At 35.1% G+C, this 26,408-nt stretch overlaps 1 protein-coding gene across 4 annotated transcripts in view; it reads left to right on the top strand.

Annotated features, from left to right (window-relative positions):
* inpp4b (inositol polyphosphate-4-phosphatase type II B) overlaps positions 1–26,408 on the top strand; it is a 101,399-nt gene that overhangs the window by 26,308 nt on the left and 48,683 nt on the right. For all 4 annotated transcript variants that reach the window (XM_026230246.1, XM_026230220.1, XM_026230237.1 and 1 more), the window contains 3 exons: positions 18,161–18,269; positions 21,253–21,322; positions 23,924–24,071. In XM_026230246.1, coding sequence (XP_026086031.1) covers positions 18,161–18,269; positions 21,253–21,322; positions 23,924–24,071 — 327 coding nt within the window. The remainder of the gene's footprint in view (positions 1–18,160; positions 18,270–21,252; positions 21,323–23,923; positions 24,072–26,408) is intronic.

Raw genomic sequence — 26,408 nt, 5'->3', positions numbered from 1 at the left:
GTGAAGAAGCTTTTCAGTTTTTCACTGTGGTTTCAGTTGTTTTTGTTGTGCATATAATAGAAATGCAGTGCATGTGTTGTGTGTGTCTGTGACGCTGTTGTTCGACCCGGCCGAGGCCTTTCACACACTTGTCAGCTCTGCTGCGCTGTGTTTCAGGAAGTCTTGTCTTTCCTCTCTTCATCCCCTCGCAGGTCACCTTTTCATTTCTGGCTTATCTCTTCCTCTCTCTATATCATGCCACATTCAGTTATTTATAGATCCTTATCCAAGCAGTCTCAGATGCCTGGAGTGTAGGGCAATAAACCGCAGCCTGCACTGGAGATCTTCTACGGTCGCTGTATTGATTGGGAGGGAGTTTATGGGTTGAGATGTGCCGTACCCATGGCAAATCAAATCGAAATCTTTCCTAATGAAAGCTTCATCATATGTGAGGCCAGGGTGTAAAATTACAGATAGTTTTTTTTTTTTATGTACCTGGCAACGTCATCTGTTTTTATCATAATTATTTGCATTATTTTGTAGTAGTATTGCAGTTGTATTGTTGTTCTGTGTTCTTGGCACTTTTCTGACAATCCAGGTAAAATTCTTGACTCACCTGCCAAATAGAATTGAGAAATTTCACCATACATTAATGTTTATAACTGCCCATGTGAAATTGTTTTATACATATATATGTGACCCTGGGCCACAAAACCAGTCTTAAGTGTCAATTTTTTGAAATTGAGATTTATACATCATAATAATAAATAAGAACTCATTGAAAATCTGGTATCTGAGGGTGCAAAAAATTCTAAATACTGAGAAAATCACCTTTGAATTTGTCCAAATGAATTCTTAGCAATTCATATTACTAATCCAAAAATAAGCTTTCATATATTTATTCTAGGAAATGTACAAAATATCTTCATGGAACAAGATCTTTACTTAAATGATTTTTGGCATAAAAGAAAAATCAATCATTTTGACTCATACAATGTATTTTTGGCTATTGCTACAAATATACCCCAGCGACTTAAGACTGCTTTTGTGCTCCAGGATCACATACACACACAAACACACACACACAGTTTTTTTTTTGGTTTTTTTTTTACTTCTCTTGAATATTGACAATTGGCAGCATAAATGTAGATTCAGACAAAAATGCAATATTTCATGTGTGTGGATGATTTTTCAAAAGATTAATCTTTTCGGAATAACTTTTTCTTCTTCTTCTTCTTCTTCTTCTTCTTTTTTTAAATGAAGAAAATAAATTATAAAAGTTTAATTCTGGACCCTGTGTGGGTTTGATTCAAAGTACATGGAGGACTTTCCGATGAGAAAGCCTTCTGGTGCACAAGCAGTGGTTTTCACATGCATGAACTCACCGAATGATTTGCTACATGTTAGTAATGTTTTTATTGACCAGCCCAGTGATGGACGATCGTATCCCATCATGCCTCACATAACCCTGTCCCTTTCAATCTAAACTGTTGAGATAAATGAGTGGTGTTAACCCTCATCTTAGTAGCACTTAACTGAGCATTAGCTGTTAAATATTAAAAAAGTGTTTCGAAGCATCTGGGGACTCATTTATCAAATACACGCATGATCAGATTGAACAGAGAGACCAGAATAATTTAATACGGTCGTATTTCAATTACAAGTCACATAAACAGTTTGTTTTGAGGACCTGCTGTAAGTGAATCTTCACCAGCTTGATCACCAGAAGATCACCACCAGCTTGAAGATGTCTGGCGCGAGGGGAAGAGAGATTCATTTACAGGCCTTGAATGAGATGAACATAAATCAGTATACAGCTCGAGTTTACATTTCCTGATTCATCCTTTAGCCTCTCGTCTGCTGTTGATGAAATGTAAATGAATGATTTGATTAAATTAGCCTGCTAAAATGCAGCTCAGTAAATGCCAAGAGCAAACAAAACACAGCAGAGCAAGAGAGCGTTGATGTCTTAGTTTGTTCTGGATTTATTAGCACGTTCCACTAGCTGAACCTCAGTTTGGAGTTAATGCAGTAACATACAGATGTTTTAGAAATTCTTTGTAGGGATATCAGATTGAATTAGTTACAATTTAGACATCTAGTCATTGCATTCAAATTAACATTTAACATTTCAAGTCGTTTAAGTTACCATTAATGTATAATGAGCAAATGTGTAGTAACAGTAGTAAATGTAAATGAGTGTTAAGAAATAATTAATAATACTAGATTAATAATAAATTAATAAATGCTGTGGAAAAAAGTTATTGTCATAGTTCATGATACTGAATGCATTAACTAATGTAAATTTAAATAAAAATGGAACACGAACACACACATTTTATTAATTATTTGATTAATATTATATATATATATATATATATATATATATATATATATATATATATATATATATATATGTATATATATATGTATATATATATATAATTTTATGTATATGTTGTTGTATTTTGCTTTAATTCTTAATGAATCTGAGCAGCCAGAATTTTTTTTAATAATGGCTGCTTAACTTCTACTTTCTATGTCATTAGAATATGCACAGTATTAAAACTAAATATTTGTTTCAATTATATAATAATTATATAATATATTAATATAATATATTAAATATTAATATTAATATTAATAATAATTATTATAAAATGTTTAAAAATTATTATTAAATACAGATTCATAATTAGTAGTATATATAATATTAAATAATAAATGATAATTAATAATACATCCACCACTCTCTTGAATCTTAGCAGACAGATTATTTTTATTTTTTTATAATGACTATAACATACTTTTTTGTTGCACCCTGTCAGGATTCAAATATGGATAATATTAAAATCAATGAAAAATAATAGATTCATAATAAATGCTGTTTTAAAAAATGAATAAATGCTGTGAAAAAGTTTAGTTTTTTTGGTAGTTCATGATGCATTAAAGAGCCAGTAAGATGAAAATTATAAGCTTCCTATCACTGTTTATAAGTCCTGTACATTAGGTTTAAATCCATCCCAGGTTAAAAAACATTGTCATTTTGTCAAAATATCATTTTAAAATTACCTCAATTCTCAGAGATCCCCAAACGGTTCGCGCGAAGCTGTTCAAAAGATTCAGTTTCCTTAAACCCCACCTTTCGGTAGCATACTGTGTTCTGATTGGTCAACTAACATAGTCAGGTTTGATTGGTTGTTCCACACACAACTTCATGGTTAACTATGCGTTAGCATCTGTTTGGGGTGAATTATGTCTTATTCCTCTCACCGCGAAGCAAACAGTAAAATAAAAAACTTGCTGCTTTTTCTTCTGTGTGTGCGTATTCAAGCCGCGCGCTTCAGTTTGAATCTGAATAGCACGTTCAGCGCGGGGGCGTGGTCACATTAGATATAATGAAGGGAGACGTGAAAAACAGACATTGCGTTGTTTTCATATGGATTGCTTTATCACAGAATATCTGTTTTCAGCAGCACTTGTTTAGTTTTAAAGTAGACATGTCAAGCTTTCTATAGATATCCCTCTCATGTCTCTTCGTTGAGTATTCACGGAATTACACTTCATTTTAATGAAATCTATAACGACTCGTTTCAGCGATTCAGAGTCAACTCCTTACTTTAGAAGCCAATAACTTTATAAATCGTGTATTTTTTGGTTTAATTACTTTGCACATTGTTTACACTGATGGACAGCTACATCATACACTGTAATACAGGTCATTTTTGATTTCCCATCTGTGTGGCTCTTTAACTAATACATCATCTCACACATCAGCTACTGTAGCATACCACACATCTACACTTTTACACCCAAACACATTCACTCGGTGTTATTTCTATTCCTCTGTCTCTCTTCCACCCTCTATAACCTCCCTCTTTCCGAAGACTGTAAAACGGGTGTAAACAAGACGCTGTGCCTGTTATAACTTCATTGCTTTGCCAACACTGGCCAGAATTAGACTATAACTTGGTGAATTTTAAGCCCACGTAAAACCCATCATGGTTTAGTGTTTATCTGGTGGTCTTCGTTTAAAGACTGGCTCTTTAAAAATAAACCCCCTATGAACTTGTGCCAAAGTGCTTTAGATGCACTGCCTCTGATGCCGACAACAAAAGAACCCAGAAATGTTTTCTCATCTTGAAAAGTTTATAAGCCTTTATTTTGCTATGATTATATAGTTATTTTATTATTTGTCTTTGACATGTTTTTTTTCTCCTTTGCTGTTCAGGGCCTTATCAGAACAGACATGAGACCCATTTTTAGGTTGCAAGTCACCAGTTGGGAAACATTAGACGCACAAACCAATGAATTAGTTGAAATGCTGCATGTTATTGGACTTATGCTTGGTTCCAGATAATGTGTTGTTTCAGTCCTCATAGATACTAAATTATGTGAAATGAAGCTTGAAAAGTGTCTTTCTCCATTAACATTTTTAAAATGAAGATCATTTCCTTTGGTTTTGTCTGAAGTATTTTGATGCATACATCCTCGTCTTTATTTGTTTGCTGTCTTATGTGCTTTCAAGGCAGCACTGTATTCATATGTGTCAAACACTCCGGTCCACACCCAGTAATAAACTTCTGCAATTAATTCACCACTTTTGGTTTTGCTTGGGTTGTTGCATCATTTCAGATGGGTTTTTATTTTATTTTAAACATTGTACTTTAAAAGAAATCTAAAATGTGAATTTAAATCTAATAGAATATTCAGTTTTCATGATGGAACTACGGTGATGATGTCACTGTGACCTTTGAATTCTTAACTGAATTACTGATTGTCTTTTTTGCGTTAATTTGTGTACTGAATTGTGATCAGTCTTTTTCTGTTTATCTGCAAAGTCACTCACATTGTGTAGAGTCTCATGCACAGTGTTATGACCGTGTCAAACCAGCTTTGATGCAGTATTTGGTTTAGGCCTGAAACCTACATTTATTGGTAACACTTTACACTAAGGTTTCATCTGTTAAAGGAAAAGTTCACCCAAAAATGACATTTTGTTAGAAATGTATTCACCCTAAGCCCGTTGTTTCTTCATCAGGACAGATTTGAAGAAATTTAGCATTAGATCACTTGCTCACCAATGGATCCACTACGGTGAATGGGTGCCGTCAGAATGAGTTTCAAAGCAGCATTTCCGGCTAATATATGAGTCCATAATCCATAATCTTGCTTCTTATAGTGAAAGAGTTATCTCGTCTGAATCAAGAGAGAAATATTAATACATTAAACACCATTTAGTGAAAACCATGCAAACAGTTCCAAATAAATATGTAGGTGAATTTTGATGAGATACAGCAGGGAATGGAGGAAGTGTTAAGGATTATGGATTTGTATTTCAGCCAAAAGCATCAGGTTAAAGTTCAAATGTCTTGACTGATTTGTTTCTTACAAACACACCGATTTTCATGTCACAATACTTGTGGATTATTGTGATGTTTTTATCAGATGTTTGGACTCCCATTCTGACGGCACCCATTCACTACAGAGGATGCTACATACTACATACTCCATATACTAAGAAATAATCTGAGAACGACTTTGCCTCGGCTTCTGCTAGTCTGCCTATCACAACACTGCAGCATCTCTCTCACACACACACACACACACACACACACACACACACACACACACACACACTTAAGGCCAGGCTTATTGCCACGGTGATGGAAAAGCCATCAAGTTTCTGATCCAGTGAAATACAGAGCCCAGCAGAAAAAGGGATCTGTGCGGCTGTGCTGGAGAAATACTGACACATCACACTTTACACAGACCTCTGATGCAGCAGTCTGCGCGTGCGTGTGCGTGTGTGTGTGCGCGTGTTATAGTATGAGTTTCTCATCTCCCTCCCTAGTTTATCTGCTGCTAGTGACCACTTGTTACACACTGCAAGCACACAAGCGTTTGCTCCGTGAGTAATATCCATGCTTGCTCTGGTTGGGTTTATTTTGGCAGGTATTTTTATGCACTTCTTCAGCCCAAAGCAGAAGTTCTTGAGTGTTGTGGTGTGTTATCTGACACTTGCATATGTTACTGGATGGTTTGGTTTTCCTGCTTGACTTGACCTCGGTGTCATCTAGTGCTGGTTTGCATGCTGCATGCAGTGGGATGGAACTATCTAGAAATGCATTCACATCTGTAGCTCAGCTTGAGATTCACATGCTTTCTGGATCTTGTTCTAGCTGTGGCTGTAAGACACTCATGTTGAGTTTTTTAAAGACTAAGAAGGCAGTAGGGTTGTGTCGACGGACAGTAGTATTGTGTATCAACCATAGTCAGAGATATTGCCTGTGGCTTATGCCTTTGACCATAGCAAGACTATTATTATTATTATTGGTAGTGCTAGGCCTATTGTTATCAGCTAGTATATTATTATCCAATTAATATCAGGGCTTTCATATTTCCATGATGTTTCTTTTTCTTTATTTTGACAGTGTAGTGCAGTCAGTGATGTTTTTGGATCATGTTAATGTTCTTTGCTCATTTTCTGTAGCTGCTGTTTGAATAACTGAGTATACGTAAGCGTTAGAATTAGTAATGTACAATGTTTCTATTAAGTTGTCATGTTAAATAAAAAAAATAGGCAGCATTTAAAGTCATTATAGGCACACTCCTGATGCTGAAATACTGTATAGGCCGCATTATTATTTTGCATAAATTTTGCGTTATTACTTTTATTTCAATAAATACTTAAGTAGTATTCTTTGTATCTTTTGCGGAGAAGACTGCAGAGGAGTTTATCCACAAATATTGACCATAGATGTACTTTTGAACAGAATAATTAATAAGTAATTTTGTTGATTAATACTTTTTTTTTTTTTTTTTTTTTTAATTCTTTTTAGTTAGTCACAAATCTGATCATCCAGATATTTTATGTCTGGATGATTTTACTTTTGTCGATAGAAACATACAATTTGTTGCTAGGCCGATGTTTTTTTTATTTTTTATTATTATGATTTTTTTTTTGTAAGGGTTAAAATATGCCTAATATTAAAATGAAATCTTTCTGTAATAATTGTATAATAATAAGAATGAGAATAATTATTTTAAATTAAATATTAATATAAAGTATTGAATTTTGAATCATATTTAATACATTTATGTTTAATTTTAATAATTGCTTAATATATATGTGATGTGATATTTGTACTTTTGTCCATAGAAACATATATTTTTGCTATGCTGATTCTACTTAAACACTATGTCAGGATTAAAATATTTATGAATATGATTTTATAGTAATTTTAAAGTTAATTAATTGATATATTAATGATAAAAATTATATATTACAATAATTATAATAAAAAACATGTAATATTAACTATTTATAAGTAAATATAGATATTATTACTAATAAAGTATATTTAATTAGTGTTACATTTGATGCATGTAGTTTTTGCCCGAACTACATATTTCATATTTTTATTTTACTTTAGTAAACATACTGTTTTGTTGCTATAGGCTGATTGTTTTCTACTTAAATACCCTGTTTGATTATGCTCTATCCTTAATCATATTGATTATTACTTTCATTTTATATATATATATATATATATATATATATATATATATATATATATATATATATATATATATATATATATATATATATATATATATATATATATAATTTTTTTTTTTTTTATATGACTAAATAACTATGGTGTGTGTTATATGGTGGGCTAGTGGTGCAATGTATATTCTAGGTTCTAGGTTCGACTCCTGGCTGGCTCGCTCTGTTCGTTTTTCTCAGGCTGATTTTGTTGTAGTATTTTATTGTTCCTGTAGCTCAAGTGGTAAGCAAGTGCAAGGTTGGGGGTTCGAATTGCAGGGAACACATGTTAGAAGAAAATTGTTAGCCTGAATGCAATGTAAGTCGCTTTGGATAAAAGCGTCTGCTAAATGCATATATGTATATGCTTACTGAGGCGTCAGGTGGTTATCATGCAACATGCTAATGCCAAACACGCCTGTATCTGCGCCGAACACAGTTGTCATCCTGAGTTTGTGTTCCTAACAGAGGTTCAGATGAAGGCCGCTCACATGGATTACGGTAAACAAACAGCGATCGGTTTACTGAGGTGAGAGACTGACTTTGAGATTTAGCCCACGGTGAGCACACTGTCAGACGAGCGTGGCCCATTTCTCTTTGCTCTCATTGTTAGTCTGGAGGTATTAGACAGGGCTCCTCCACGCGGAGGTAAGATGGCTAACAGAGGAGCTTGTGCGGTGAAGGTGGGCTCTGACGCCGGAGGGACGGGGATAAGCTTGGCTCGTCACAGTCTGACACACAGGTCAAGCTCGAGGAGATGCTTACTGTTTTAATGACACGCGCTCACACACACACACACACACACACACACACACACACACACACACACACACACACACACCGTGTTTCCACTGAAGAAGTAGTCTGTTTCATCTCTGACAGGGATGCCAAGCGTGGTGATTTTGTGCAGAGCAGCTCATGACGGAGGCGAGCAGGCGATCAGACCTCTAATGATCCCTTCAGAAGGAGCATATTTACAGGAGCAGTCATTATACAGTGGATTGCATCTTACACTACTACAAATAAAGGTTTCTCAAAGGTTCCTACAGGCTTCCCACAATTATGACAAACCTGGAAACTTCAAAACTGCAGTTACCACAACTGGGTTAAAGTAATGACAGTATTTCTAAAAATATAAACCCTAGTAGGAAGTAGGCACGCAAGTCACACTGAAATACTTTGGAGCCACTGAACCTTTGAAAAAAATAAAATAATAAATAAATATATAAATATATATATATATATATATATTATTTTATTTTCAATTAATTTATTCTAATTTAGTGTATCATGTAATATCTGGTATAGTATATTTATGCACTAATATATATATATATATATATATATGGCCAGAGTCTCATGACATATAAGATGAAGCGCTATGCATGGGATATTTAACTTTTAGACTCTTATAGACTCTTCTAGTGTTTAATGAGTGAAGATATCACTGTGCTTCTTCAACATCAGCACGTTATACTCTTGTACTGGAGGTGGGTTGAGTTTCTGAGGCTTCGCTGACTGTTTGAGGATCCAATGTTAACGTTATGAGGTTTAGTCACAAGCGCTTTTGAAAGCATTTCATCAGTTAAATGTTTGTAAAACCCACAAACAGACATGAGGATGACCAATAGCAATGATTTAACATAATAATAAGGAACTATAACAGAGATGGGAAGTTATGATGGTTTTCCTGCATGGGGACTTTCAGGAGCGAGCGAGAGAGAGAGAGAGAGAGAGAGAGACTGTCAATATCAATGAGTCTCATCAACATCCCGCTCACAGATGACCGTCTCAGCTCAGGTGTCACTGTTCTCTGTTTGACTCACTACAGGCTGAAGCAGTTTACCTTTACTAGTGAAAGGACAAATCTAAAAACAAAAAAACATCTCAAGACATCATCTATAGCCACATTTGACCCAGTAATTAAAAGTAATAAATATCTTATGATAGATTACATTTTATTTATATGATAGTTTATTATTATTATTATTATTATTATTATTATTATTATTATTATTATTATTATTATTAGGAGCATGAGGATTTGTTGCATTTATTATTATTTTTATTTTTTTAGGAACATCAAGATTTTTTTATCCTCATTTCTTTGATACAATAAATCCATGAATATAAATCATAAATATATATTATTGAAATTGGAAAGTTTTTATACTGTACATCCTGGTGTTTCACTGGTGTTGTATTATTATAATTATGAGAATCAGGGTTATTAAATTGAACTAAAACTGAAATCAAAATAAACAACTGAAATTAAAAAATAATAAAAACTAAATTGACATTTAAATAATAATTATATATATATATATATATATATATATATATATATATATATATATATATATATATATATAAAGAAGACTATTAAAAATGACAAAATGTCAAAAAAATGTTAAGTAAAGTGCAATTGAAAACCGAAAAAGCAAAAATAAAAACTGTTCCAATATGTTACTAAAAACCTAATGGAATGTCAATGATACTAAAATGTATTCGAAAGAAAATCTAATTAATTATCATGAAAATAATGTCAAATAATAACATCCTAACTATCTTAAATTATTGTCCTAAAAGGCTTTACCTATGCACAATGTAATTTCTTAATTTGTATAAAGAAAAGAATAGAATGGTTGTTTGGGCATCATGTGATTTCAGCCTTGTAGATTTCATTTAATTAATTCAGTTTATTTATTTGATATAAGATCAAATACAAATATATATATATATATATATATATATATATATATATATATATATATATATATATATATATATATATATATATATATATATATATATATACAATTATCATGATGAACAGTCATGTTCATCAGTTTATCATATAAATAGGAATTAAATTAAACGATGCATTACAAGATTCTGGAGTTTGAAACGAAGCATTTTTTGAAGAATAGTACCTCGCTATCGTACAAACACAGTCCAGTGACAAACTATTATTTTACAGGAGTCTTGCTCTTTTCATAACCCAGCATGTTTCGAATGCTTCATTATTCATGTGTGGGGTGTAAAATACAAGTGCTAGGTTTCTTCACAAACACTAAAGGCTTTGAGAGTTTCTAAAAGATGCCGAGTGTCTCAAGAGTCTTCTTTTTGAGACTGAGCCCTTACCTTTAAGCTATTTCCGTCCAGACCCGCAGAACAGGGTATTTTTAGTCTGTGGTACCCTTTGCTCACTTTCCCCTGCAGGAAGCTGTCGTTCGCTTGACATTTTGACTGGCCTGAGACACTTTCACATTCACGAACACTGCACAGACCAGGACACTTCAGCGCTGAAGGTGAGCTTGTCGTTTGCATTATCTGAGGGGGCTGTTTATCTGGGACGGTGCGGGAGAGATTCGGATGTTTGTGGAGAGTAAAGCGCTGCGGGATGGAGATGTTGTGGAGTGGAGTGTGACTGTGAGTCCGCTGTGAACTTGTTGAGCTGATAGAACAAGTGCCTTGTGAAAACACATTTTCAGCAGCGTTGACAAACTGTGAAGAGAAACGTGCGAGGACGGGGAGCTGCTGGGATGAGTCACTGTTTGTGAGCTATGCTTATGAATTATGCAGAAGAGAAGAGCAGCCACGTGATGTGGTGACTACCAATAGACTGCTTGCTTTATTAATGACGCACTGCCACTGAAATGTGTGAGATGTCTTAATGTGCTTGTGCTTGAGTGGCTGATGTGATCACATTGCTCATATAGTGGCAAAAGATTTCCAGAAATGATAGAATTCCTAAATTTCTACATTGATTTGACAGCATTTGGACAGTGTTCCTATTTACACTAACAAACATTTTATGTATTAAAATCCTACAGGTCGATTTATGGTTATATTTTATATTTTTGTTTATTACTTTGATATATTTTTATATTATTATTTATTTTACCATACAACATCAATTATATTAAAATAAGTTTTCAAATGATGTTTTTTTTATATTTTATGTTGTTTTATATTTTAGAATATTATTTATTCGTTTTTTATGAAATCCCACTGATTATATTAAGATTTTATTAAGTGATGCTTTTATATTACCATTTTAATGTGTTGTTTTTTTATTTTAAAATATTATTTATTAGTTTTTTAAGACATTACACGAATTATAATAATATTGTTATTTTAATGTTTTATTTGTTCTTATATTATACTTTATTTGCTTTATAGTTATTTTATTTGTTCATTCATTCTACTATATAACATCAGTTGTATTAATATTGTTATTTAGGTTATCAGCTGATGCTGTTTATATAACCATTTTTGTATTTTATTTTATATTTCTAATTATTATTATATTATCAAATAAATATTTTTAAGGTATTACACTAATTATATTATTTTAAAGGGTTTTAAACTAATATATTTTTAAAGTGTTATTTAAGATATTATACCAATTATATGAATTGCATTATTGTTATCAACTGATATTCATAGTAGTACAGTATTTATTTTAGATTTCTAGATTATTATTATTATTTATTTTTTTATTTATTTATTTTTTTTTTTTTTTGATTAGACCAGAAGTATTTTCAATATTGGTCAAACTGATTATAATTTTCATTATTTTGTTGGTGCTCATCAGCCAGACAGAGATTTCTGAAAGTTGCACAACTCAAACTCATGTGTTTCAGCCCTCATGAGCAAAATCAGTCTGAGGCCGCTTAAAAGGTTTGTCTCCCTCTTGCACAAAGTCCTAAAAATGTCTGTTTTATTAAATATTTCTGCTAATTTGATCATGCTTTCATCTGCCAATAAGACAGAAGCACTCTCTGTTTGGTTTAACACATTTTACCATGTTTAAATCCATTCTTTAAATTCCACAGATTTGTCCAAAAAAAGAAGAATTGTGCAAAAGAAGTCATCTCCAGAGCATGAGCCAATTACTTTATTCGTCTTGGTTGTCATGTGACACAGCAGCTACAATAGCACTGTATAACTGATATAGGCTTATGATTTATGTATTTATTTTTCCTTTTTTATTCAAAACAATTCCAAACATGCTTAATATATCAGGAAGTATCTTGATTCTCAAATATGTGTAAGTGAATGCGTTTTGCACCTTTATAGATTATTTGATCAGTAAATGGTGATGGGCAAAGTAGTGTGATCTATTAACTTAACATAAAAACCCAACGTTTTACTTAAGTGCCATATATGAGTGTCATGCCATAAAATGTTTAATACGACTGAATTTGCATTTAATGCAATTTTTAATAACAATATTGTAAGTTACTTATCTTAACACTTTGATTTTACAGAGAGCAAATAACATTTTCATTCAGTCTAGCCAGAGTTCAGGCACTCTCAAAAACTCCCATTAAAATCACTGAAGCACTTTACATTATGAAACCAATATCTTACTTACATTCGTATGCACATCCGCACTTTTAGTTGTTTCTGATGAGAGAATTCGCTAAATAATTCAGCGAGCAAGTGAACAAAACACAGTGACAGTGATGACTAAATTGCACGTCTCTGATTGGCCATTGCATTCATAAGCGCAACAGAATCGTTTCTGATTGGTTATCATGAAGCGTTGTACGAACACAGATCTGAATTTAGCAGCTGATGCTGTGCACTGAGTGATCGAATCACACTGGTGTGATCAAATATATAATAAAAATATTATTCGCAAATTTTTTTTGTCATTTGGAAGCTGCATTTAAAATCCACTTGGCTCAGAAATCTAAATCTAAACGTGCCCTCCCTTTTTAATGGGCATGACGCTTCGATTCATGAGCCTCAGTAAAAACTGTGCCACACAGGATCCTCAAACAGAATAGCTAGGGGAATTTAATCTCCAAATGTTTACCTGAATTCACTAGTTTATACATGACATTTTAGCATGCAGGAAAACAAGACCATGTCACATTTCGCCTCAAAATCTAACACACACACACACACACAAAGAATGATGTATTTATTTAATCATTTTCATGAAGAAAAGAAAAAGAAAAAAATATTTCTTTCATTGTCATAACAATCATGTTAATTTTTACTACTTGAATTATTTCTAGATTTTTTTAAATTTTTAGTTCTTAAAAAGTGGACTACATATTCTTTATGCATAATTGTGTTCCTCAACCTTTCTTGTGATTTTAGGGTTAAATCTGACCCAGACGTGTTCTTGACAGGTTTCAGGTTTGCCCTAATAATGATCCCAGGTACACAGACCGACCTATTTCTCAATTACCCTTTTTTAAATGGTAGCCACCTTTCTGGAATGAAACATAGGGTCTTTAATACAAGGTTACAGCATAAGCTTCATAACATGACCCCATTTGAAGTTGAGTTTTTAACAGCCCTGGATATCAACTGATGAATGACCTTTCACAGCGCTCCGCAGCATCCATCAGACGCCCGCTTTCATACAGAATAACATCGAGCGGCCGGCCAGCGTCCTCTCACCTCAGCCTGCAACATGCTTTTTGAATGAATTCAGTTCATTTTAGATGTTCCACTGTAAAAATAGCAAGGGGACTGCTCGTTCGTATTCATGAGTAGCTGTTGCAAAGCGTCTGTTTAGAAAGACTGGAAATGCTCCAAAACAAGCATCTGCTCGGTCGATTTCTGCCACTTTTCTGTTCAGAAGCTCAGTGTGTCGACGCACTGATTGAGACGGCCATCCGAATGCATTTACTGCTGAGTCATGGGAAAAACACAGGGAAGAAACGGCTCATTCAGAGTAACTCTCACTCAGAGTCGTGCCAGCTTTACTCATACAGACGATCATAAAACCAGGAAGCTATTTTTAGCACCGTCCAGCTTTTTATGCAGGACACAAATCAGAGGATTTCTTATATGTGGGGTGAGATGCATGGGAGAACTTGGCAGAACAAGACTGAGACTGTGTTACAGCTTCACCGCTGCTCTATTTTGACTGATCACCCATGGAAAGAGTCGGCTGGCCATGTCTGATTCATGAATGAATCCTTCTTTTGAGTTGGATCCTTTCAGTGTATCCATATGAACCGGTTCACAACATTTTTATTATTTAACTTGCGAAGGTGAAAAGGAGTTTCTGATTCATAGTGAGATGAGGAATCAATAATGTATGACAGTTTTTAACACATATTTATTTAACTATGCTTTCAGCCATGGACGCAAATGAATGTCAGAATTGTTTAATGTACAGAAAATGTATACTGTATTTAAAGATAAATTTTCCTTTGAACTTTTTATTTATATTTTTACCCATGAGCTAGCTGCTTATACATTTTTATTTTATTTTATTTTATTTTATTTTATTTTATTTTATTTTATTTTATTTTTTATTTTATTTTATTTTATTTTTCAATTTTTCTTTGTATTTATTTTTAATTTAATTATGCACTTTTTGTGCATAATAAATGCAGTTTTTAGTTTTGTATTATATTTATTTAATTTTTATTTCCATTATTTAAGTTAGTTTCACAGTTTGTCTATTGTATTTTTAAATATAGTTTTGTGTTTTATTTCATTTTTTGTTTATTTTATTTAAATGTAGTTATTTCATTATTTTACATTTACATTGGCAGTCAATGAAAAATAAACGGTGAATCTCAGATGGCAGATTGCACTTGAGCCGAGACTGAGCTGAATGGCAGTGCTAACGGTTCGCTCTCTTCAGGTGTTACAGATGATTTAGGTGCCACGGATCCAGCGTGTCGGCTGGTGAAGAGTAAGGTTCGTTTCATGAATTCCACTGAAGGGCTTCTTTTCAGTCTGACTCTTCATTTAGCTTTTCACGTCTCTCCCTCTCGAATATCTTGTACAAATTCAACCTCTCTCTGTTCTTTAGTGAGCGGCACCAATACAGTATCTTGACTATCAAGTCTCCTCGTGTGGAAAGCACTGTATCCTTGAAATGTCCTCTACCTCAAAATGAAGACATGTATGTCGTTTTGAAAGAGAGATATTAATTCTGCCTCTCTTAATTGACTCTGCTGTTAGTCACAGTGGGAAATAGTGTGAGAGTCAGCTGCGAGTTTAAAGACATCATAAATCATCAAGTCTTGTGATGCTGTATGTGAGAAGATTTATGATTCTCACCACTGCTGCTCTTTCCTTTGCCCTTTTTTTTTTTACACTTTGCAGGACTTTGGTAGATGATACACATGCATACGTAGTTTGCTCAAAAGATGCCCAGACTCAGCTCCTATAATTAAAATTTCACATTAAAATGTGCAACAATGGCTGGAGCTATTTCCCAGAGGTTACTAAAAAACAAGGCATCATGACTGCGTTTATTAGTTTTATACAAGAGCACAATAAATATAAATAATATTGAGTAACTTGCATTTTAGACATGAGACTGCCAATTATGTTGTCTCTTTTTCAAACACAAAATCATTCTTTGATAATTCAGAATTATGACAATAGAAAATTGTCAGAAATAGTCAAAATTATGACATGAAAAATCAAGATTGGAGAAACGTTGAAATCAAGAGGTGAAAAGTCATGATGACGATTTTGATGTTTTAACTCATAATTATGACGTGTAATAATTTGAATTCTTATTTCATAATTGACGTAGTATCTCATAATTTTGACTTTTAACCCATAATTGACTTAGTGTCATAATTCAGATTTTTTTTTCATAAATATGTTTATAATTTAGATTTTTAGCCCATATTTGACTGTCTTTTTTTTTTACCTCAAAATTGAAATAGTATCTCATAAATTTGTCTTTTTATCCCATAATTTACTTTCTTAAAATTTGACTTTTTACCTCATAATTGACTTAGCATCTTAAAATCATAATTATGTCCTGAAATCTCATAATGTAGACCTTGTCATTATGTCATAATTGTGACTTTTTATGTCTTTTTTTTTTTTTTTTTTTTTTTTTTTTACAATAGCACAATTTTTATCTTATTCTCTTCCATGCAACATAAATTAGTTTTTGAATGATTGATTAAATTACTCACTCATTTTCTGAATGAATAGGATGAATCAGTGATTGACTTATGTTGTCACCCACCAGCATAACTTGCAGAAAGAGTCACTGAAAAATCCCCTCCCTATATTTATATACACCACCACCATTCACCACCGTTTGGGTCTGTATATGATCTTGAAAATGTTTTTGAAAAAAAAAAGTGTTGAATATTCTTGTATGACACAGCGTATGTAGTGACACTGACTTTAAGTAAAAATATATAGATTTAAAAAATTGTACCACAATGACTAACATCATTAATGCCTCTCACTTTATTAACCCTCTCCAACCATCGAGCACCATTTTTGCAATGTAATGACTACTTGTATTTGATAAACAGTCCGTGTTTCTTTCAATCATGAAATATGCTGTTTCACTCAGCAAAGTGTCACATTACAGAAGTTAAATGGGTTGCTAATGGCGTCTCATTCAGATCTATTAGCATAAAGCGCTAGCTCCTCTCATAACAACACTCTCTGATTTACTGTTGTCATAAAGAGACCCAGGGCCAATTAGATTTGTCTAGGTCATGTTCATGGATGGGACATTTGCCAGTGTGCCTCTAAAGGCTGACTGGATGTCTTTCTCTCTCCTCCATGACTCAATCGAGCTTCAAAGTTAATTTGAGGTCAATCATAACCTCAGATATCAGACTCGCTCCAAGTCTGCTGGCACGTGAACAGCCACAGCTGGGGCCTGATCCGACCGAGCCAAACCTGCAGACGGTTACTACTGAGAAACAGAGTAATCCTGATCCATCAATGCTAATGTCTACAGGATCTCTTATAGGCGTTTAGTGACCTCAGCGAGGCTGCAGTGTCAAATTACAGGACATTTTTGAATCTCAGATTCTGACGCACTTTATTTATTGACGCACAAATTATGCAAATATACAATTAATATGATTGGATGAAATGAACAGTGTTAGGAACTTTGGAAATGTAATAGGTTACAGGTCACAAGTTACCCTATTTAAAATGTAATAAGTAATGTAACTCTTTCAATTACTTTATTAATGTAATGGATTACATTTGATAACATTTTTGATTAGGCTTCTCTGTTCATATAATTTGACAATAAAAAAAAAAACATGCAAATGACATCCAGACAGTTTTTTATTTTATTTTTCTATTTCAGGTGCTCTGAGTGCTCCTAAAAAATACAAGGTGCCCAAGGCATATAAACAGAGTGCAAAACACTCACTGCCAATAGAAAGCAATTAAAAAAGGTGCCTGGTCTGGCCTAAGAGAGGTTGTAGCCTAAAGCTTTCAGACAAGAGAAAAACCAATCAAAATCAAATGCAAATTCAAACAAGAGAACCAATCAAAAGCATCAGAATAGCAACATTTTACTAAACCGCCTTTAAGTGAAAGGAGGCATCGCACGCATCAAAACCAGACAAAACAACAAATTAATATTGTTCAACATATCCTAGCTTTTTACTGAAAATATATTATTTTCAAAAGTAACTGTATTTTAATTACACATTTTTTTCTCAGTAACTGTAACAGATTGCATTTATTTTGTACTTAAATTACGCAACACCATTACACGCAACTAGTTTCTTCCCGACAGTGGAAATGAAAAAATGTAATGAAAGTTGATAGGTGAATCCTTCATGTTCATATTAGCTTGAAGACATAGCCACACATGCATGGAGACTCATGTGTCGTTGTGTTGATGTGTTTCAGGACAGCAGATGATTCAGCTACAGTGGGCACAGTGGTGGTGAGCCGGATGAAGATGGGTGAGATCGAAGATGGTGAGGTGGACCACATTACCGCCGACATGCACCAGAAGGTAAGCTAAACAACTACAACTAGCTACTGACTCAATAACCTAGTGTAGCCTGGGACGAGTATATAGGTATATAGTAGCTTGTTATGTAGCTAACTTGTCATTTGACTGCTGTTGAGCTACTGTAAATTAAGAGTGGCTTGTATTGTGGAAAGTTGTCCTCTGTTTTTTGTGCATATGCATGCAATTTGTAAGGGCTGGCAATAGAAAATCACCTCTCAGGACGTGTGTTCAGCCAGTGAGGGAAAGTAGAGTGAATATTGTGTGTGGCGTCCAAGAAATTCAATTGCACAGTTGACAGAAGGAGTAAAGCATCTGTTTAGAGAGCATTTAGTGTGTGTGTGCTTGTGTGTGTGTGTGTGCGTGCATGTTTATGGATTATTGTGGAATATTTTATCCAGTATATGTAGACATATGTGATGGGCATGTGGAAATGAGCTGTATTTGTGTCCTTAGCTGCTTTTCGCTCTGTGTGTCGGGGGAAAATTGAGCATTATTATTCTTACAGACAGGCTGCATAACACCCTTCATGTCCCCTAAACTCAATAACTTGCAGTGACACAGCCATCAGCAGAGCCCTTTAACCTTGATTAATCAGCATGATAGAGGCACAGACTGAATATATGGAAGAATCCAGAAGGGTGTGAGAATTATGAAGCATTATGGAGATGGATGAAGGACATGAGAGAGGAAATGGAGGATATTTCGACTGAGCACCATTTTAATAGAGAAAGTTGAAGCGATTTAAATAGAGAATCCATTATAAATGACAATCCTGAATTTGAATTGAGGTAGCAAACGAGATTCAGAATTTATACTTGAATGCAGGAAAGTAGAAATAAATTGTTTGTAACTTGAAAAGGAATGTTTGTTAAGATGAACTTTGAATGTTGGATTGGCAAAACCTTTTCTAAAAGTCTAAAAGTTTGAATAGTATATAGACCTTACGAACAGATTGTTGAGTTTGCCAAGCTATCATAATAATATGTTCAACTTTCAGTTCGAAAAACTCACCAAATCATTACCCATTTTTCGTGCGGGGTAGTTTTTATTTGTTTGATTGTTCATAGGCTCATATATAAATATTTTTACATTGATTTTTATTCATAATTATATTTCATAATAGCCTTTGTTTTTTGGTTTTTGAACTACAGTGGAAGAACACGATTCTTTCAAACATATATAGATGGATGGATGGATGGATTGATGGTTGGATGCATAATACATCCAATGGAAGGTGGATGGGTAATGGATAGATGGATGGATGGATGGGTGGGTGTATTCATTGGTAATGGATGGATGGATGGGTGATAGATAGATAGATGGGTGATGGCTAGATAGATGGATGGGTGGGTGGATGGATGAATAAATGTGTGATAGATAAATAGATGGATGGGTGGTCGGATGCATGATACATACAGTAGATGGAAGGTGAATGGGTAATGGATAGATAGATAGATAGATGGATGGATGACTGGGTGGATTCCATGTTAATGGATGGATGGGTGATGGCTGGATGGATGGATGGTTGGGTGGATTCATTGGTAATGGATGGATGGATGGATGGATGAATGGATGATGACTAGATGGATGGATGGTTGGGTGGATTCATTGGTAATGGATGGATGGATGGATGGATGAATGGATGGAGGGGTGATGACTAGATGGATGGATGGTTGGGTGGATTCATTGGTAATGGATGGATGGGTGATGGCTAGATGGATGGATGGTTGGGTGGATTCATTGGTAATGGATGGATGGATGGATGAATGGATGGAGGGGTGATGAATAGATGGATGGATGGTTGGGTGGATTCATTGGTAATGGATGGATGGGTGATGGCTAGATGGATGGATGGTTGGGTGGATTCATTGTTAATGGATGGATGGGTGATGGCTAGATAGATGGATGGATGGTTGGGTGGATTCATTGGTAATGGATGGATGGATGGATGAATGGATGGAGGGGTGATGACTAGATGGATGGATGGTTGGGTGGATTCATTGGTAATGGATGGATGGGTGATGGCTAGATGGATGGATGGTTGGGTGGATTCATTGGTAATGGATGGATGGGTGATGGCTAGATAGATGGATTGATGGTTGGGTGGATTCATTGGTAATGGATGGATGAATGGATGATTGGATGGATGGGTGATGGCTAGATAGATGGATGGATGGTTGGGTGGATTGATTGTTAATGGATGGATGGATGGATGGGTGATGTCTAGATAGATGGATGGATGTGTGATAGATAGATGGATGGATCCATGGGTGATACATGAATGAGTAATGGCTAGATAGATGGGTGGGTGGGTGGATGGATGAATGGGTGGTTTGATGATAGACAGTGGGTGTTTTTGTATGTCTGTTTCTTGGCTCAGAGGCGTTGTGGTTTTATTTGATATGTGGGCTTCAGAAGTGAGTCTTTGTTCTTCATGAGGGAATGTGGGTCAGGCCTGATGTATGTTTGTGGAGAATCTGACACAGAACGAGAACATGGCCTGATTGCAACTCTTCTCTAGTGTTTTTGTTTTTTTTGTTCTTGAGCTGTGTGCCAAGAACTGACTGGAAACTCTGACAGACCCATCCAAGGTCATGAGACCTAATGAGACGTGAAGACTCATCCGTCATCGCACTAAACCCTGATGCGGGCTATGCATTTGAAGTGATTAGGCCGTGAGGGCTGCGGCTGATGTTGATGGAGGGTCGTGTTTGTCTTGAGCTGCCGTGAGGGTCTCTTCTCTCCTGGATTGCTTACACTGGTGCTCAGGGATACTTGAAGAAGTTCTCTATTATCTGAGCAGCAGTGCAGGTGACAGCTTGTCACTGTGTCCAGCTCGTGAGATAGAGAGAGAGAGAGTCACGGGACGATGTTTTAAACTCTCTGATGTCATCGGCTGTATTTAGAGTCATTATTCTAATGTCTAATAATCGGGAGAAATGAGCTTCAGTCTCAAATGCACAATCTTGTTTTTTTCCAACAGTGCACGCTGGTGTACGAGTCGTCACATGGAAGGATTAATGACCAAGATAATGGACCAATAATGAATGCAGGTGAGTAAAAAAATAGAAAATAAACTTAATATTTTGAGTTTTTGGCTCATATGCAGTAAAGTTTCTTATACTTAAAGAAAGAGAGTTTGTGGAAGTGTGTGATTTGAAATATGCCATCTTTGCTCATGTTGATTCATTTTCACTGCTGGGTTGTTTTGAATCAATCACCTGATGAATAAATATCATCTGACCAAATATACTCCTAGAAAAAATGAAAATGGTGATTGGCTGAGAGCAACACACACATGAACACATGGTGAATTTGAGCAGTTTATGATCTCTGCTTCTCTACTCTACTTCTAGAGATGATGCTTGATACTTTTTCTCTGGAAAGCAGAAGGCCTGAGCAAACATCTCCTTTTGCTCGCTGTTTAAGCTCATTACTGTCTAGGAAGCATTTTCTAACACAGTCTGGTTTCAGTTGGCTATGACACCCAAGAAGTAGCATCATTTAAACTCTTGAAACTACATTGGCCTTAAGTTGACCAAAATGAGACTAAAGACATGTATAGCGTCACAAAAGGTTTCTCTTTTAAATAAATGCTGTCCCTTTGCCCTTTTGTATTCGTCGAAAAACACAAATGACATTCTATGTGTTTATTCCTAGAAATAAACACCCACGTTCATGTTATTTTACAACATTATGAAACGAATAGTAAATAAAACATCACATTACTATGACCTGCTCTGGTGGACGTACAACATTTTCTAAAGCACCTTTTTTAAAATTAGCTCTTGTTTTTCAGCCCCAGTTTCCTATTCTAGCAAAGTTTGTTGGAATAAATGGTCCTTAAGACTGAATATGTAATCAAAAATAGTGTTGTTTTAATTTAGCATGTTTGTTTGGTGTATTGTCGGTCCAATTATGTGGGTGAGCAATGAAATAATCAGTAATGGATTCATTAAGTAGAAGTAGAAGCAGAACAGAATTCAGTATGATTCCCATCCGTATTGTTGAGATTCTGAAGTGGATTTGGCAGCGTTTGATTGCCGTCCCAGTGAACGGTGTGATTGCTGCGGGTAAATAACACCCAGCAGTGGTGTGAAGTGCAGCTCATTATCTTAATTACCTCAGGTAACGTAGCAATAAACAGTATTGGGGGAATACGATAGTTTTGTGCCATTTCAATTTAGGTGGAAAAGAGAGTTGGGATAGTTTTGGCACATTATTAGTGAGTGAATAGACCCGAAGTCTCAGGATGAGAAAAGTTCCCTGAGAAACAAACTCTGTAGAAGGTCATTTCTTTATTTATGAGCTGCTGTGATGTGATGGATGGAGGGGAAGTCGGGAGCGGCAGACGAATCTCTCCAGAAGTCCAGGGTGTTGGGTGTTATCTTCGCATCTAATGTTTCGCTGTGTTTTTTGTTGACGCATTTGTAACCGTATGGAATGTCATTGTGGCATTCTCGATGGCTGTTGTTTTAATCACGCCGTCAAAATGTGTTAGTCTCTGCTGCTTCGGTTAGAGTGACTAATGAAATTTGTCCTCTTCACCCCAACCCCTGTGCTTCAACACGAACTCAACGCACAGTCATTTCTCTAAGAGCTTGAGCAGGCAGAGACGCTGCGATCCGATTGGCCGCTGGATTAGAGGGCAGAAGGGAGGGCGGAGTCAGAGGTTAATCCTCTTCTGTGAAGAACTCTGCCCTGGATGAGGGAGTTTGTGTCCCTTTCTCCTCCTCTGGAGCTCACGCATCCATCTGTCTCTGTCTTCACTCCACATCCTCAGCCAACCACCTGTCTGTACTTCCTGCTTCCATTAAGGACACATGCAATGTTTTGGTGGTCATGAATGATTTATTTTATTTTATTATTTTCTTTGAAGAAAGGAAATGTATTTTAATCTAATCTGATAAAATATATATTATATAGTACCTTCATATTTATCTTACATTTTAATCTCATCTTAAATTTGTTTAAAAAAATATATTATTTAAAAGATTTATGATGTTATATATAATAATGCAATCAAATTAACTATATTAATGTAATATATATATATATATATATATATATATATATATATATATATATAGTAGCTTAAGTTGCATTATTCAAAAGAATAACAATCGCACTATATATCTTTATAAAATTTAAAATAACCTTTTTTAATAAGAAAAATGTATAGAAGTGCCACACATTTTGCATGCAACCCTGTTGCTACATGATTACGCTGTTACATTGTTACATACAGGGCCAACAAAACAAAATCTAGCTACTTTTCATGAAGGGTGCATTTTATGTTAGTTAAATTTGATTGTGGGTTTCAGCCTTTATATTTATGTTAGTCAGACTTCTCCATTTTACATATACCCACATTATGTTTCAAAGCATTTTGTTTAAGCTCTTAAGGAGTTATGATAGATCTCTTTTTCTGTGTATTTAATATGAATCTCAGGCCAAAAATGGTGAAAACATCCACTATTTATGCAGCTCTATCATGAGGAAAAGTAAACGCTCGGGTGAGGCTTGTGGAAGGAACAGGCTGAAATTATGTTTTGTTATTCTAAGTACTTTACCTAAATGATCAAACGGAAAGTTGCTGTATCTCTTGCTTATGTCTCTCTCTCTCTCTGTTTCTCTCTCTCTCTCCCCATCAGTGTTTAAGAACGCGGTGTGTAAGGTCTACAGGTTTCAGACGGTGGACAGTAAATGGATGTTGGTTCGGGAACAGATGGCGGAGTGTACGCTGTCCTTCAGCGTCCCGAAGCAGCTCATCGCCCTCTACATTCAGGAGGACACCTGCAGGTAAGAGGAAGCAGTGAAGCAGACAAGATTGTTAAAGCGGCACAAAAGTTTTATTCCCAAAGTGATGAGACTTGAGTGTAATATCAGAGTTAATGTGCCTACTGTATTAAGTTCTGCTCTGGATGTTGAGTTTTCCATCACTGGAAAGATGACAGACGGTCAATACAGAAATGTGTTATTCTGTTGTTAAACTGTGAAATTAATATAATCAAAACTAGATTTTTTTCAAATTTTTATTTCTTATCCTTATTTAAATTCTTATTAATATGGCAGATGATTTTGACCAAAGCATTTGTGTTAGTCTGCTCAGTGACAATCAAACCTTTGACTTTGCGACCAGGTTTTATAAAAAAAAAAAGTTAAATAATTTTTTAGCATTGGCCACATGTTGCAACTTGTTTATTTTGGTTGTTGTCACACATTTCTGTTATATATATATAGAACTTAAAAATAATTGTCTCACCAAGGCTGCATATACGTCTATGTAAAATATTGTAAGATTTATTCTTGTGGGATTCAAAACTGACTTTTCAGCATCATTACTCCAGTCTTCAGTGTCACACGTTCCAGAAATCATTCTAAAGCCCTATTCAGAAGGGACTAGTTTCACAGGGGGGGTCATAAGAGAAATCTGTGTTTCACAGACGTACTTGCTGATTTTAATCCCGTCCGAATCTGCCACGTCTGTGTTTTTCTCTCACAACCTCTGTGATAATTACAGAGGTTCAAATGACCGACTGTTTTTCAGCAAACTCAGTGATCCTCTGAGAAAACTAATCCCGTCCGAATGCAAATGTCTGTGATTGCCTGCGATATTTTATTTCACAATGAGTTTTGGCCAACGTGAATTACCGTAGATGCTCTTACCGCACGCATGTTTGATATATTTGCTTCCCGGCAAAGAAATAATAATAATAACAATTTAGTATTTATTATGTAATAATACTAATGGTTATCAATCCGAATGGCTATATTCAATGCACGCATACAGAGCGCGTGATCTCTGTGACGCTCAGATGTATACGTATATATGCTTATGATTAGTTAGTTAAGTAGTTGTTAAGTTTAGGCATTAATATGTGCTTTATAAGTACTAATAATCAGCTGATATGCCTGTAATACACATGCTAGTTAATATTGAGAATTGGTCCTTAAAATCAAGTGTTACCAATCTTCTTTCATGCTACAAAGTTTCCCCTTTTTGTTTCAGAACTAGAAAAAAAATTATGTCAAGATTTTGATTAAGTTTTAAATGATTCCTTGAATTTGTGGTTGTACTGAAACCAGTCCAGATGTAGACGCTGGTCGAATGGAAACGGCCTGTATGAGAGCCAATTGTATTTATAAAACCTGCTGTGAATATTATACCAATGTCCTTCTGCAAACAGCATGGCTGAGGTATCGCGACTGCATTGTTACGTAAGATCCCCGGCGATTCCCGCTCCTAGAGAACGGGTTCAAGTGTAGGTTGAGCAAAGCTGGAATTGTTTGGAAGAACGAATTCGACACAAAAGGCAGTAAGAGCGAGATGCAGAGCGCTTGTGGAGTGAGATGGAAATGGCTGTTTTAGAGCTATACTTAGCCTGCGCTAAATTATTCAAGGATGTTTAACACTTCAAAGGAGAGTGCCTGTCCTCTCTCTCTCTCGGAAACTCAACCACCTCTCTCTCTCTCTCTCCTGCTTTTCTTTTATTTTACCGTTGCTTTCTCTGTTCTCTCCATCTCATTGTGGGAGAGTTGTAACCTGAGCATTTAAAGGAGAAAACTAAAACAGAGAACAAGAGAACAAGGGTGCGACACGGGAAACTTTCTAAAGCACAGCAGTCAACAATACACTCCGACACAACGCAGAGATGTTTGTGCAGAACACACACTGCTCAGTTCCTGTGTGTTTCGGTCAGACAAAGGAGTGATCACACAGCTCAGTGGAAATCTGTGGAAGAAGAACGTGGACATGTTTGCCGATGATGCAACCCGAGATGTTTTGGGGTTTCTGATGGTTGGATGTGACATGACCAGCTCAGTGTGTTGAAGAATGCACACTCCTTTCACCCGAATTTGTATTTCAAGACCAAAAGTTAGCAAATAGGATGCAGAATTCTAAATTAAATTTATACACAATGATCATCAACACTATACCTTCATATTACATTTTATATATATATATATATATATTTATATATCAGTCCCTCCAGAAAAACCTGATTATGCGATCGCCTGATTTAATGCATAATCAGCCAAAGGCCGCATATTTATGCGAGGTCGCATTTTTTCAAATACGCCGCTCTTTTACCGCATAAATTGCCGATTTCAGAATGCTAAATATGCAGGGCTAGC

The sequence above is a fragment of the Carassius auratus genome, chromosome 1 (assembly GCF_003368295.1).
Source record: "Carassius auratus strain Wakin chromosome 1, ASM336829v1, whole genome shotgun sequence".
NCBI classification, from domain to species: Eukaryota; Metazoa; Chordata; class Actinopteri; order Cypriniformes; family Cyprinidae; genus Carassius; species Carassius auratus.
This window is presented reverse-complemented; position numbering and strand designations above follow the sequence as displayed.